The sequence below is a fragment of the Marmota marmota genome, unplaced genomic scaffold (genome assembly GCF_001458135.2).
Source record: "Marmota marmota marmota unplaced genomic scaffold, marMar, whole genome shotgun sequence".
Taxonomy (NCBI): Eukaryota; Metazoa; Chordata; class Mammalia; order Rodentia; family Sciuridae; genus Marmota; species Marmota marmota.
In genome coordinates, this window is record NW_026000077.1 from 5402536 (window position 1) to 5418968 (window position 16433).

Consider the following 16433-nt stretch of genomic DNA (forward strand, 5'->3'; position numbering starts at 1 on the left):
TAAAAATAGGATGGGAAGAAGTCAAATTATCACTGTTTGCAGATAATATGATCCTATACTTTGAAGACCCAAGAAACTCCACCAGGTGACTGCTAGAGCTAATAAAAAAAATTCAACAAAGTAGCAGGCTACAAAATCAACATAAAAAATTAAAGCTTTCCTACACACCAATAATGAATCTGCAGAGAAATAAACCAGGAAAACAACCCCATTCACAATAGTCTCCCCTATGGGGGAAAAAAAACCTAGAAATAAATCTAACCAAGGAGGTAAAACACCTCTAAAATGAAATCTATAGAACTTTGAAGAAAGAAATTGAAGAATACAAGGGAGATGGAAAGACCTCCCATGTTCATGGATAGGCAGTATTGTTAAAATGGCCATACTATCAAAAGCAATATAAAGATTCAATGCAATTCCCATTAAAATACCAAAGACATTCTTCACAGAACTAGGAAAAAAAAGTCTTAAAAATGCATTTGGAAGAATTAAAAATCAAAAACAAAACAGAATAGCAATTCTAAGCTAAAAGAGCAATGCTGAAGATATCACAATACCTGATTTCAAATTATACCACAGAGCTGTAGTAACAAAAACTGCAGGCTTTCCCAACTGTTCCATGGGCTAAAACCAAGAAAGCAGACTAGGCAGTTTCTCAGAAGGTGGGTGAACAAAAGAAAAAAAAAAGTGGGGGAGGACTTTACTGGAATTTAAAACTGGACATTCGAAGCAGATTAGGACACAGGAGGTTAGATATAATAAGAGAGAAATCCCCAGCACAGCAGTTGCTGCGGAAGCCAGGCCAGAAGCACCAGCCAAAGTGGTCCCTCTGGGAGCAAAATGGAAGGATAAAGAAATTAAAGGAACCCACATTTTTAGGTGGCCTGAGGCATGTCTGGGTCCAGACAATTTAGAGATCAAGGACATTGCCCAACAAACTGGGAAGGCACATTGCACAATATCCTTGTGCCAGAAAGAAGCCGCCATCTTTCCAGGTGGAGTGCAGAAGACAAAAGAAGGAACCATTTTGCAGCCACAAGGCAGGTAACTGAGGAAGCCAATCCCTGGGAAAACTGAGTTTACCCCAAAACACAGGCCCAGTAAACACATACTACATGACATGGAGTGTGCTTCAGTGACCAGGAGAAAATCAAACATGGAGAGAGGTTTACACAGGGTCAGCTTGTCATGGAAACCCACGGGTCTCTACACCTCCCCCTCCAACCTGCTGGCTGCAGGACTGGCTGGGAGAGATACATCTGCTGGGAATTTAATTCAGAAGGATTGGGGTGAGAGAGATTGAGTTTGGAGACTAAACCTAAGACCAGGAAACATGGGTGGGGTTGGGGAGACACAGGTAACATAGGGGACTAAGAATTGGCTCCTCCACCACATAAATGGAACCCAGTCTTCCAACAAGGACCAATAATAACTGGGCCCTGGAGGTGTGCTAATTTAAAATCTGCAGACCAACTAGCATTCAGTGAAGACCCTGGAGCCCACCTAAGGCTAAACCCTACCTCCAGGAATTCCACCTACAGGATTACCTCTCTCACTCCAGCAATCCAGAAGGTGGAGTATCACACTCCAGATGACCCCACCTAAAACTGCTCAGAAGAGAAACTGAGAATCTTTTGAATTCCAATGGAAACAGTTCTTTGGCTTATTGAGATTTCTCTCTCTCTTGTTTTTTTGTTTTTGTTTGTTTGTTTGTTTTTACTTTTTTCTTTTTTCCTTCCCCCACCCCTTTTCTCTGTTTGTGACCTTAATGGTACATGGACAGTTATAGATACTCATATTTTTTTTCTCATTTATAGCATTTTTGAAGCCAGTTATTTTTAATGGATCAGTTTTTTTGAGGACTGGGATGTTTGATTAGTATATTTTCATTTTGTTTTGAATTATTTTATTTTTATTTTAAAAATTTTTCCTTTATGTATATTTTTCACTTGCCTATTTCCCTTGATTCTCTTTCTCTCTTTTCTTCCACTAACAACCAATTGCTATGTTCTCTCTTTCACTCTTCCTTTAATTTTTTATTTCTATCTTCTTATTATTTGTTTTCCCCTAAACAGTGAAGTAGTAGAAACCTCAGGGACACTCTAAGTCCACAGGGTAGAAACTCCACTGCCTCAGATCCATACTGTTAGATGGGTAAACACACAAACAACATGAAAAAGCAAGAGAACAAATTAATATCTATCCCAGAGGGATGCTGTAATTAAATGGTGATTAGTGAACGCAGAAGGTGCTGGGCAGAGCACCCAGCACCTAAACAACACTGGCTTCTCTGACCTCTTCTACACCAACAGGAATCTAGAAAAACATTACTCAATAAAGCCAGGGATGGAAGTAGAAGAAGGCTAAGAAAAAAGAAGAAAAATCTCAAATATTGGAAAAGTTGGGAAAATTAGATGAAAATTTTTACTGTTTTCTTTTTTTCAAAATGTTGGTAGGGAGAACTGTTGGTCTTAGAAGAGGCTTAAGTATAAATTATTACTTTGGGGAGTCTAAAATACTGGTAGGAGTGTGATTTGGTACAAAATTCAGGGTAGAGGGAGGGGACACTTTGTTCACACCTGTCAGAAGGTTTACAATACACAGCCAACTTTGATCCTGTAATTCCACTTCTATGAATCCACGAAAGAACCAACAGGATGCCATCTTCCAGGTTGTTAGCTGTTGTGTTAGTTTAAATTAATGTAATGGATTGTAGCCAATATTTAGTTCTAATAATAGGAAATTGAGTGATTCAATTAAGGTTCATCCTTAGTGACAATACCATGCACTTGTAAAATATCATATCACAGAATATTTCTTACATAAGAAATGTTCATAAAACCAGCAAGTAGAAAGTAGTTTCTAATATATGTTATGATACTATTTATTACATACAGAGAAAAAAAGACTGGAAAGATCTACTGATGGTGATTACCTCTGGGCTAGCTAGGTTTGATAAAAAGTTTTTCTGTTTTTTTTTTTTTTCCTTTTCGCTTTTCTTATTTTCCAAACTAATCAAGTATTACTCTGGTAAAACAAAGGAAAATAAAATTTAAAGAGCAAACACTGCTTTGTTGTTTTTTGTTTGTTTCTTTTTGCAGTACTGGGGATGATCCCAGGGCCTCACACATGCTAGGAAGGCCCTCTACTACTGAGCTACATCCCAGTGGGTCTTTTCTTTAGGTTTGCCTTTTCCCTGGACGGTAGACAAACAGGCATCTCTCGATCGGATGCTCCCTTGAAGATGTTAAACAGTTTCCTGGGTCAATGGTTTGTACCTTCAATAGAGCTCTCAGAATAAGAGCCAGTACCCAGGTGAGTGTATGCTAGAAATTATACATAACATGTTTTCCTTCATTTGAACGAGTAAACATGCTCTTCGTAACTCCATATGTTGTTCACAAGCAGCCCCAGGCAATGATGAAAGAACAGCCTCAGTTCCAGAGCCCAGGTGGGCAGCATTAGAAGCCCTGGAATTTTTCATGAACTGAACACTTCCTTCACAGTTTGACACCTTTTGGGCTTGCTATTGAAAGCCACCATCTTGCAATGGTGGATTTGCCTTAAGGGTAGAAAACTGTGAAGCTAACAGGATATGCTACCCATATTAAATGTAGGTGCCGTATTTCTGCCTCAGAAAATCAGCATCATTCAGATAAAATTGATTAAGACAAGTAGAGGGCTGGGGGATGTCACTTGGTGGTAGAGTGTTTGCCTGTCATGTACAGAGTCATGGGTTTGATCCCTAGAACTGGAAGGAAAAAAAAGTATATTAGAGTTGGGTATAGTCTGTTTGCTAAAGTCTTTTAAAAGCAAGCATTACCTTGGTCTATTAAGTAGTCAATTAGGAAATATTAACCTAGAAACATGAGAAAACATAGCCAGATTTATATTTTGTTCAAAATCTCAGTCTTATCCTATAAGTTAAGCAGGCATTTTAGGAGAACTCTAAGGAAGATGGCCTTCTGGCTCCTCTAAAGAGCCAAGATCTTGACAACTCTGAATATCAAAACATCTTCTTTCTCATACTGACATCACTCTTGTTAACACTTCAGACTTTTGCTTTTCAAGTACTTTAGAGAAAGGCAGTGGAACCTGGCATCTTGGATTTTGCCACGGAAGCTTCTGAGCTCTCGACAAAGTGTGGCTACCACGCCCATGGGCGGAAGACAGTTCGCCTCATACGATCCATCTTGCTTCAGCCCAAGCACGGGCTTCCCAGCTGCTCCAATCAATCTTATTATTTAAAAAATAAAATAATATATTTTTCTAAACAACAAAAGAACGTAGACTTTGGAGACAGAAAGCTGTAGACTCTATTTCCTGTTCCCTCTGCTTATAGTACATTAAATAGTTTTGATAATGTAGAGCAATGAAATTGCTGATTCCTGGGAGAAGATGGTCAATAAAGGGCCTCATGGGCCCAGCAGAGTCCTGCCATGACCATTGGCCTCGTGACCTCATCAACTCTTTGCTCATTTGAAAATCACTCAAAAAAGATTTGATTTGGGCTGGTTTTGCACGTCTTCTTCTCCCCAAGTCCCCCAACACTTTCTCATATCATTTCAAGTCTTATTCAGCTATGCGACAGGGGGGATAGTATCCTACCTTACTTTTGTTGAGAAGACTGAATGTGTCTCATACTGATCTCTCCAACTACCACCTCTGATCCCTGCACTGCCTTCCTCTTCCTCCTCTCATTCCTTTCCCGAGGTCTGGATGTTCTTCCCACCTCTCCTTTCCTGGCTAATTCCTTCAGATTAGAAGCTACCTCCTCCAGAAATTCTCTGTATCCACCCAACACGATCAACACCACCAAGACGGGGTAAGAAATGATTCTAAGACATTCTAAAATTGGCCTGTGGTGACACTTAGTGTACTGAATTGTAATTGTGTATCCATGTGTCTCCCTGTCTAGTATGTCCTCTAAATGTTGTGGGCCTCATACCTCATTCATGATTGGCCCCCTTAGGACCTGTGGTGCTAGTACAAATAATGGTCACTGAATATTTGTTAAAGAAATATATAATATATGCACAACTCCTGAAAGATATTCAATAAATATCTGTTAAACAAATTGACAATGCAGCAGCACTCCTAGGAGAGTTCTGGTACATAGGAGGAGCTTAATGTTAGAGGTTGTGATCATGAGGTGGGACGGTGAGGCAGTCCCATAAGAAGGCCATCTCCAGAAGTAACATAAACTATTGACCAAGAGATCTGAAAGGTCAGGCAATATCCCTGTCATAAATGGACTCTCAGGAAGCTGAACTCAAAAGGAAATGAAAGTGGGGCATGAGTGATCATTGCTTTCAAGACTTCTGCTTATTTTAGCCAGATGCAGTGATGCACATCTGTAATCCCCGCCACTGGGGAGGCTGAGGCATGAGAATCACAAGTTCAAGGCCAGCCTTAACAACTTAGCAAGACCCTGTCTCAAAAAAGGGCTAGGGATATAACTCAATGATAGGCTAGTGCTTGCCCAGCATATGAGAGGCCCTGCTTTCAATTCCCAGTACCATAAATAATAATGGTAATTCTGTTTTTCCAGTGGGCAAAGCAGCTTCTTATTGAAAGACGTAGATGTACTGATAATGTGAGAGAGCTGTGTGCTACCATCAATGTCATTGCCATAATCATCTTTTGCACCTGATACCTGTGATCTTCAGGGCAGTTTTGGGAGGTCCATTTATTGTACTTACCTAACAAATGAAAAACTGAAGCTTGGAGAAATGGACTAGCATGGGATCACACACAATAAACTTGGAAAGGGACACCAAATTAGGCCTCTCTGATTCCAAGTCCCATGTTTTTCCATCTACCATGCAGCAGGCCTGTACCTCTCCCCTTCCCATCACTCTCAGAGTATTCCCTGTACTTTATTATTTGACTTCCACACCTAGAGAACAAATGAGATGCGAGGATCTGAACATGACAGGGCTTGTTCAAGGTTTACCAGGGTTTGCTCTCTCAGTGAGTCTAAGTCAAGGGCTTTATTTCCACTTACCTCATGAGAAATCAAAATGGCTTATTCTTATTCTTCCTGGTAATTGAGTGTTCCTAGCAATGCCCCTGAGGGTCAGTGAATGTCTTTCACAGGCTGGCTCACTCTGGGCAGTGCCTTCCACTACAGGGCCCCAAACTGTCAGGGCCCCATTTAACGTCATTTACACCTCACCCAGGTGTAATTAACCACTTTAATTAAATTAACTCTGTGCTCTCATAAGGAAGTAACATCTTATCTTTAAACTCTCTTCTCTCACTTCCCTGGAATACATGATAATTCCTACCCACCTCTAACAACTGCTAGGATACCAGATGTGCCAAATGATATCCAAATCCATTGTCATTCTGCAGGAGTAGGTCATACTGGTGACCATTTGGTACTGTGTAAATGACAGATGACCATGTCTGCACAGGCAAAGAATTCCAGACAGTGGGATAAAGAAATGTCAGGGGAAGAGGGAGAGAATAGAAGCACTGATTTAGTCCTAAACAAGCCACTGTGTCACTGTATTGTGAATCTATCCCCCATCCAACATTTCCATTCCATGTCTTGGACACTTGGCTACAGAAAAACAACTTGATTTTTGGCTGTGTGTCTTCATTCCTTGTAGAGGCTCAGGTAACCAGTGCTGTGTCTCCTCCTTGCATCCAGAACAACTTAACTCACTTTGTGGTTATAGGCAAATGAGATGAACCATTATAAACTGGGATAACAACAATATCCTGAAAAGAGGAACTAATTGCTAATTATAATAATGAGAGGGCAATCAAAATAACACCCGTGTTTCTTTAGTAGCTGTCAGTTAAGGAAAAAACAGATGAACCATTAATGTCACCTAATGAATTCTCCTTCCAGTTTTATGAGAGAGGAAAAGACATAGGTTAGTTACCAAGAAGTCAGTTCAGGGCAAGGGTAATCAAGAAAGAATTACTGTAGAAGGGGACGATCTAAAAAATATGATGACTTTGAATATGAAAGATAAGCAGGTATTCCCGGGAAGTTAAATACCAGCCTGACCTTTACCAGCTGGGCACCTCCTCAGTCAGAACCTGTGTCATTTGGACAGTGGGGACAGGCTCTCGACAGTACTGCATTAATGTGTTTCCTCCCCTCAAGGCTTCTATTATTTTCTAATTATCCCAGGATCTAGTTAACGAAGGAGTCCTGGTATATATTAATAAGTATTAATTTTATAAACAAATTGTATTGGGTCAATCACAATCAGATTTCTTCAACTATCTAGAAATTTTCAAAGCTTTTAATATGCTAGTATGCATGGTGAATGTTGCAGAGGCATGCACATTAGATTGAACCATTCAAAATGACCTTTTTTTACAGGTCAAAAACAATTGAACATTGATAATTTCATATGGTCAGACCTAATACTGTTCAGAACTTCCAAACTTGCACTATAGACCTCTTCTGGGAAAGATTTGGTGTGATATCATTGTCCTCAGAACTCTCTTGAGGAAACACTGTCTTAGGTAGTTACATAAAAGACTATTAATTGATTGAGTCTTGCATGTTGCTTGGACCCCAATGATGCTCCTCTTCAACTAGATACTGGGTTGAGCAGAATGGGAGCACTTCTAAAAGGCAGATGGGGCGATCCCACCAGGTCTTTGGACTGAGTTTCCAGGAAAGGTGGCCCAATATGGCATTTCCCAATCCAATAGACGTACAGAAATACACATTACTGAGTAAAATTATAATTGTTGCAGCACTGTGCATGGATTTTTAACTGATAAAGTGCTTTAAATTTTAGTTTTAGCACACAAAGTTTTAATGGGAAAAAAAGACAAGGAACTCTCTATTAATAAGAATTATGTAAAAATAAATTTTCACTTGGGTTTGAAAAAGAGAAAAAAAGAAAACAGTAATTTACAATGATAAAACCATGGATGACTTTAGGTTTTCTCTTCAAAATTTTTAAATGTTGTTATTATCCCATTCTGCTGTATAAAAATCATACTAATTACTCAGTGTTTGAGCTCCATACCAGAATGTCTTCTGAGAAAATACCAATGCCCCTACTCCCGTTCCTTCTAGATGGGAGAGTAGTGTCAAGGAGAAGACGACCTCCTGCCAAGACCGATAAATTATGTCCCACTGGCCTCCTCTCAGGATAAAATGTGACCTCTTGAACAGTCCCTGTCTCTCCTCAACCAGAAGAAGCCCATATTAATAGATTCCAAAACCTACAGGGATCCCCAGCACCCAATGGCTGCCTTCTGAAGTTTGCAGTAGGTTTGTTATTTGAAGTTTTTTGTACTGGATCCTATGACAACAGTATTAATGATGACTAGCTTCCTCAGCAGGGCCTCAAAAAGCTATTAAATCTCAATGTCTCAGAAATACTGTACACTTATAAGGGAAATAGTAGGAAACATGACCAACATTACTAACAGAAATGCACAACTACGTGGAGTACATAGACTCGTGAGCTCCTTGGGGGATCTAGCTCCCGTTTATTAAGCTGTGTCCATGGGAAATGTCTTCCTGGTTTTGCTTTAGGATACCACCCCAGCAGCCCCTCAGCAGCCTGTCAGTAGAGGGTGAGGTTGTCATCGCCCAAGGGAATTCCTCTGGCCAAACCTTCTTGCAAAGGTGTGGTAGCTGGGAGCACCTGTTCCTCCCAAGCCTCAGTGGAGAATTCCCTTGTGTGAGGAATATGCTAGAGTCCTATCTCCTGCCTCTCCCACCCCTGTCCCACTCCCAAATGCAGCCTTGTTGGCAGACACTGGACCAGCAGCGATTTGCAATCCATGACCAATGTTCCTTGTTTACGGTCCTTCTGCAGGAGCTGGCATGAATAAGGACCCAAAAGGCAGAGCTCCTCTACAGCAAAGTGCCACAGAGCTGACCCCAAGACAAAGGTGACTGCAGCAGGAGGCTAGAAAACTTGGCTGGCTTTTGCTAAAATGCCAGTCCCCTACATTCAAGTTATTAGAGAAAGATCCCCTGAGCTAAGGTTGCTACAAGGACACCATGACTTTCCTATCAACTCTGGCTTCTTCTACCTGAACTCCAAAGGAAATCACCAAGATCTGACCTCTCTTCAAAGAAGAGAGAGAAGGATAGGAAGCAGTTTTCCTGGATGGGTAGAAGACGAAATCAAGGATCACCTTCTGGGCTGGAGTAATCCTTTTCTAGCTCCATCCTGCCATCTGGCTTTCCATCAGGGCCTGTCTGAAAACTCACCCCCGCTTTAAGGGCATGTGTCTAGGGCTCCCTGGGGTCTAGAAAAAGTCACCTCCCACACAGCATTTGCTATTTTCACGAGTGTCATGCCTGGTAGGACTTTAGGAAGCTTATGCCAGCCGCTTTACAGGATGATTATCTCTGTGCCCTTACAGTCTGTTCCTGAACCCTGAGGCCTTTTGGCCACGGAAAGCGCCATTATCGAATACAGGAAAAAAATGAAAGGATATGTCCTGGTACCAGAGGCAGGTTTTCTGGCTGCAGAGTGTGATATTTTGGAATTGTGTGGGACCCAGGAGGAAAGTTGCTACCACCAGACCAGGTGCAGAAAAGCAGCAGCCAACTCCAAGAGCTGGGACCTTGTCCTGAGTGAGGCAAAGGACAGGAAATCAGGAGAATGTAGTGAAATGCAAATTAAGAAGGTGTTTCAAGAAATAGGTCCTGGAAACATCTGTGCTGAATGCTGTTGTAAAGACAAGACACAAACAGAGAAGTAAACATTGCAGAGGCATTGACAGGCATAATATTTTGGTATAGTGGGGACAAAATACAAAATCTTACTAGAGTAAGATGTAGACACTAAGATCCTAAGTAAGATGTAGATCCTAAGATATAGATTCTAATAGTTTCCCTATTTCACATATGAAGAACCTTAGCACAGAAAGGTCACACAGCCAGAAAGTGGCAGAGCTGGAAAAGAATGGACCCAGGGAGCCTGGCTCCACACTGTGTCAGAAATCACCAAATCAACACTTGCTCTGCAAACCCCGAAAACCAGTAAGATCCATCATTCCAGACCAGCTTTGCAACAAGTTTTCTGAGAAAGGGGTAAAAAGAGATAGGGAGGGTAGCTGGAGCAATTGCAGGACTGAGAGGTGGTTTTTCTTTTTAAAATAGAAAATACAGACACATGGATTGCATGTTGCCTGGGATAATAGTAGTGAGGAGGAGAGATTGATGATACAAGATTGGGAAAGTGTTCATGAACAGGGCTCTCCCCGGGCCCAAGGTGCATTGACGCTGACCTTTAATAGGAGCTGGGTAAATCCTTTGGACCCAGAATGGGAGTCAGAGAAAAAGGGCACCAATAAGTGTAGCAGGTACAAAATGAAAAGATGAAGGAGTATCTGTCTGCTGGCTTCTATTTTTCTCAGTGAAGGATGAAGCAAGATCATTATCTGGGACTGGGAGAGGGAGAAAGGATGGGGGTTAGTAAGAGGATGGAAGAGAGAAGAGAGATGTGAAATGGCTATTCTGGGTGTGGGGAGTGTGAAGAAAACACAATAAAGAAGCAAGATAGGTAGTTAAAAGAGACAATTCAATACCCCTAAATATTATGGATGCTCTCTCTGACTCTCAAATCTTTCATGGTTTTTATTCCATGAAATTTTTCATTTTAAATCTGCAGAAAAAGAAAGAAGGAAAATGGTCTGCCCTTTCTCCCATTACTGCCGTGCGGGGAGTAGTAGGAATACATTTGTGAGTGACGTGATAGTAAATCTGAAGTATCCCAGGCAGATGGTTTGGGATTGCGGAAAGTTAATGTAAAGAGAAATATAACCTGGGTTTCTTACCTGTAGAAACTTCTCGTCCCCCATCCCCCCCTTTGTCTTCCTCAAGACCCACCCATTTCCTCTTTAAACATTTCTTAAAGAAGAATGTGGAGTGATAAATGATCCTAAGTGAAATTTATCTCTCTCTGGATGCAATCTTTGCACTTTTTGCTTGGGTATCAAGCGGGCCCAGAAAAACTGCTAATTTAATGCTTCTTGAACTTGAGTGGGCATCAGTCACCTGGAGGGTCCTAACCACAGATTACTGGGCCTATTTCCAGTGTTTCCGTAGGTCTGGAGGGAGGAGGCCTGAGGATTTGCACCTGGAGTATTTGCACTTCGAACAGTTCCCAGATGACCCAATGGTCCCAAGACCACATTGAATGTTGAGGTGAGTGTTGGGACAGGTGGTGACCTTTGAGTTTATCTAGGTCACGACCTCAGGGGGCAGAGGATTTGCCCATATCTCATAGGACAAGGGCTGGAAAGAAGGTATCTCAAATCTACTGAAACCCCAGAACACTCCAGACACAAAGGTTCTTGTTGGACTTGTCATTCCTCTCCCTCCCTCCAAGTTACTTTGTTATATTCTAAAAACATCTAAAGGGAATAATTCATAAGAGTGATTAACACAGAAAGGGCTACCTATGTGTCAGAGGCTGCTCTGAGCTCTTTCCATGTATTAATGCAGTTAGTCTTCATAACAACCCTAAGGACTAGGTACTATTAATAACATGCAATTTATTGATGAGGAAAGACAGAAAAGTAACTTACTTGAGGTCCCACAGACAGTTAATGGGGAGATAGACTATATGCACATATCTAACTAATTCTAGAATCAACATATTTCTACTTTTTCATGGGTCGAAGGTAAATACGGATGAAAGCTTTGATATCTCAGATTTGAGGTTACTTGATGCTTGGGTAAAATATGGTCTGCAGGAGTCCAGCACAGTTTATGGGATCATTGAAAAACCCCTTTTCTATCATTCTTTAACTGCATGACCCTTGGGCAAACTGCATACTTTAGTTTGATTGTCTCATTGACAACATGAGGGCATGTACTGATTTTCTGAATTTTCAAACTCTAAAAGTGTATAATTCTTAGTGCATTTAATCTTTTCTTGCTGCTGCGTTCTCTGATCTAGATTAGCCACAGAAACAACACAGACCAACAGTCCACAGCCTCTGGCCTATTCTGGGGATGACTCTCTCATCAGCCAGCTAAAAACCTTTCTGCTGTGGCAGTCACTCGTCTCGGAGGAAGTGAGAATTTGCCCGTGATGAATTGGGTTCTGCTTTAAGTGGCAGAAGATGAAGCAGAGCTAACTGATCAGAAAGATAGTTTTCTGATAAAAGTCAGTATAGAGGAAGAGGTAGGAACGTGTTTGTTCCCGCCATTGTCTTGCTGGGAAAACACTGAGAAAATGATCTTGCCTCAACATTTGCATCTACGAAATGGAGATAATTAAGAGTGTGAAGCAGTTTAGCTAATTAACCACGATTGAGTGCTTGGTCATAGTTCCATAGCTCCAACTGCACCCCAAAGGCTGTTGCTCTAGGTCTTGACAGATAGCACCTCATCAGAGGATCTAGATGATAAGATATGCATAAAATGACCTCCCAGGCTACCTTACCTATCTTGACAGTCTTCACCACCACTTTTTAATGCTCGATGCAGGCAGAGCCAGGCATTTAATAGAGTCTCAGCCCTGGCATCCTCAGATTTAGAGAATTATTGAGCCTCAGATTCATAGACTGAGAGGGGGCATGGATTTTATTTTATTTTATTTTTTTCAAAATTAGAATCTGGAGAATTCTATGAATAGTCTCCAGCATTTTGCAGGTACTAATTGTTCTGAGAGACTCCAGTGGCAGTTAATTTACGGTGTACCCTCACTAGAACATCTATTTCAGGGCGGAAAAGCCAGTGGGATCATGGAATTGTTAAATTTTTATGGAGAGTACTGAGACTTGTAGAGAGATTTTCAAATAATGAGGAGAGCAATAGTTAACAGAGCTTTCAGGATGTATCAGGCACCTAATTTCCGCACGTCATTCCCACAACCCTAGCAGTTAGGTACTATAATCTGTCCAATTTTATAGATAGGAAATTGAATCTCATTGAGATATGAAACCAGATAGCCTAATCCCAGAGCCCAGATGTGTAGCCCTAAGGCAACACCACCTCCCTTCAACGATGAGCAAGACAGAGTACAGACCCTGAAGAAGCTAACCCTAGTGAGAGACACCTATGGGCACCAGGAACAGATATTCATGACTGTGAACATAAAAGGGGCAATTAATGTCAACTAGAAATATCCAGGTAGACTGCAAAGCAGAAGTGGCATTTGAGCTGAATGTTGAGATGAGAGGCCGGCGACAGGTAGGGACAGGGAAGAGCGTCACGCTCAGAAGATAACATACCCTCCAAGGGGCAGAAACAAGGTGCCATCTATTTAGGAATTCATTCCAATGCACAATTTATTCCATTTTCCAAGTTGCCGTCATGTTTAAGAAATGGGCTCTGAAGGCCCCGAAGGCTCAGGTTTTGTAGGCTCAGAGAGGTTGAAAGTTGGGCCCAATTTACATGACATGTGTTGAGCTCTCCAGACAATTTGCACGGTGTTGCCACTACTTTCTCTGGCCATCGAGATCTGAGATGTCTGAGCCAGGTGCCAGCTTGAAAATGTGGAAAAAATGAGAGAACAAGATCCCAGAACACAGCTCTGTGAGCCTCCTTTGTTCAAGTCTCCCTCCCACTCTATTTTACCCATTTTGGTCTGGCACAGAGATATCTTCTTTTTTCCGACCTAGTAGCTTCCTTCTTTTGATTTATCAATCCCCTTGTCACAGATGATCTCCAATGAAACCAGGAAGTTTCATGAAGAATCAGTCCTAGGTGCTCCATGCAACGCTGCTCTATTGACACCCATGACTTCTCTATTCTGATCTCACTCACCCTTAAATGTTGGTGTTCTTCACTTCCCCACTCCGGCTTCTCTTCCTCTCTGTGCTCTCCTTAGAAGACACTCCATATGACCATTCCCTGCCTGTGAGCTCAGATCTCTATCCCCGGCCCTGACTTCTTCTAGTTTCAGCCTCATGCCTTCTGCTGCCCACGGAACGTTTCCATTTGAAGGTTCCAGGATCCCTCCATGAGAGATACTGTTATTCATTCATGAAATTATGGCAAAGAGAGAGGGCTTGTTATGGCTGAGGGAGAACACTGGGTTCTCCCCCCCACACACACACTCCATCTGCATCCCTAGGACAAGCTTCCTAGATCCTGCTTCCCACTGAAGTTGTTCTTTGTTCCTTTCCCAGTGACTCCTTTGCACAAAGAATTTGCCACCCTTGTGGCTTGTCCCGGCTTTTGCAACCACCGAGCACAAATAGCTAAGGAGACAACTGGGGACAACAAGAGGAGCCTCTGTGGATTCCAATGGGTCTCTAAAGGGTGGGGGATCTGCATTTTGAACACCCACCTCTTGCTAATCCTCCAGCAAAACCAGTCGGACTGGTTGCAGTGTATTATTAGAAAGCCCACACGAAGGTCCCTGAAACAACAAAGCCACTTGCATGTTTCCCATCCATGGGACCAAAACTGGAGGAATGGAGGAGGGGAGAGGCAGAGCAGCAGGGGCAGTGGGAGCAGAGGCGAGCCTAGGACAGGGTTTTAGGGTGCAATAGGGTTAAAAGCCCTTACACATAGCCACTAGGGCTTGAGAAAAGGACTTAACTTTTCACAATGGGGTAGTGAGGCTCAAAGTAGACACTTCTGTGAGGCACCTACTATAAGCTCCCGCAACACTAGCTCTTCTGATGCAGGTGAGTCTTGTGGATATTCTGGATGGAAGCCCACCATTACTACCTGCTGCTTCTCTAGGGTCTGCTGGAGCAGAGTGCTGCCAGGTTCGGAGGATGCTACCGAGTCTCTGCCACCCCTGCAGCAGGGCTGGTGGTTTCCGGTGAACAGGGGTGATGGAGCAGGCATCCTGCTTCAAAGAAAAGACTTTTTTCTAGGCTCCTCTGGGAAGCCATGCTGTCCTCTCAGTCCCTTCACAAACTCTCCTCAGTTGATCTGGATTCCCTTTTATTCTTCCTTCCCTCCATCCCTTCCTTCTTTTCTTCCTTCTTTTACTTCCTTGCACTGACTCTCAGCATGAGGAATTCGCTCTCCTTTTTAGGGGGAGGGGGCCCAACTTCAGTCTGTTTTATTTTTTCTAACAAAAAATAGAAAAAAAAATTATTTTTTCATTAGAAAAATAAAACAGAAATTGGAGGCTTCTTCAAACAACTTCTGGAATCAAGGGGAGGGGAGAAACTTGCTTCTTTCTTCACTTATGAGGAGTTAGCAGCTGCTATTGCTGCCTGTGTCTCCTCTCCAAGGAAACTTTCTCCCAGGAAAACTTGGAACCTCATCCTTAACCTGCGGTGATGTAGGGATGTTGGTGTGAATTGCTCAGAGAAATTACATCCACAGGAAAGAGTCAAATCATGCTCACCTTCATCCTTAGGGCTGTTTAGAGAGTCTCCTGTGTTCCACCCATCACCAGTCATTGATTCCCTTCCAGCCCACCAAGCAGCTCCATGCAACCCTGCTCAGTGCCTCCAAAGTGCTCAGACCCTAATGTCTCAGTGGAGCCCCCAGCCAGGTACACACTCTCCTCAGTCTAGAGAAACCTCCCTAACCTTGAACGGATGCCCTCAGTAGCTTTTTAGTCCAATTAGGCTCTTGTCCAGCAAGGCTCCCACAAGCCTAATACTGGATCAGAAAAAGATAAGATGGGACCCTATGGAACAACCCCACAGTTCTCAGCACCCCCAAAAGACCTCACTCCTATTCTTAACCTGTAAGGATAGAGAGTCGAGTACCCTACCTCCAGAAGATGATCTGCCCCAGGGAAGCCATGGCCAAGGGAAGATTCCTCCCCCGATTGGGGCCAGGAGCTGGGATGAATGGAGCTGCTGCTGCCCTCCTGGGTGCCGTGACTCACAGTAAGTTCCAGTGTGCTGGCCTTAAATAGTGCAAGCCAGGAGGGTTGCACTCAGGTATGAGGAAACAGCTCTGCTGTGCAGAATTGCCTGTGGCCGCCTGCTCGCAGCCAGCCAGGGAAGCCAAGGGCCAGAGCTGCCTTTCCAAGCTCTGACCTGGTGAGAGGATGAGAGAAAAAGTTTCCCAGGCCCCTGCTTCAGGGCTTGTATTTAACACAGGTCTTCTCCTCTTCACTGTAAAAGGGAGCTCTAGAGAAGGAGACTTAATCTCAAAATTAGACCTGAAACAGCTCATTGTCAGGCTGTACCAGGAAGCTGGAAGTCCCCATCCCTGCCGAGTAGCTGGCACTGAGACAGAGACTGGGTCACTGCTGAAAGGGTCTCTCATGGAAGTGATTCATACTGCAGGACCTCAGAAATATCATGAGTTCAAGTGACAAGGGTACTGAATTTGTCACTCAAGACTGAGCTTACCTTGGGCCCCAGAGACTGCTCAGGGTGGACAAATCTCTTCCGGTTTTATTTCAGTGAGAAGGTAGAAGGGCCTCTTTAAAAAAAAAATACTTTCTTTCTTTTTCTTTTTAAAATTCCAAAGGACACCAAATATACATTACATGGGACTATTGCTGTTAAAGATGAGTTTGCAAAAATGATCTCTGACATTTCACCCAGCA

At 42.6% G+C, this 16433-nt stretch overlaps 1 protein-coding gene across 1 annotated transcript in view; it reads right to left on the reverse strand.

The window, feature by feature from the left end:
- Positions 1-15748, reverse strand: part of Vtcn1 (V-set domain containing T cell activation inhibitor 1) — a 63013-nt gene extending 47265 nt beyond the window's left edge. The window contains exon 1 of the mRNA XM_048814574.1: positions 15645-15748. Within this exon, the coding sequence (XP_048670531.1) occupies positions 15645-15676 (32 nt within the window). The 5' untranslated portion in view covers positions 15677-15748. The remainder of the gene's footprint in view (positions 1-15644) is intronic.
- Between the last annotated feature and the right edge of the window lie 685 nt (positions 15749-16433).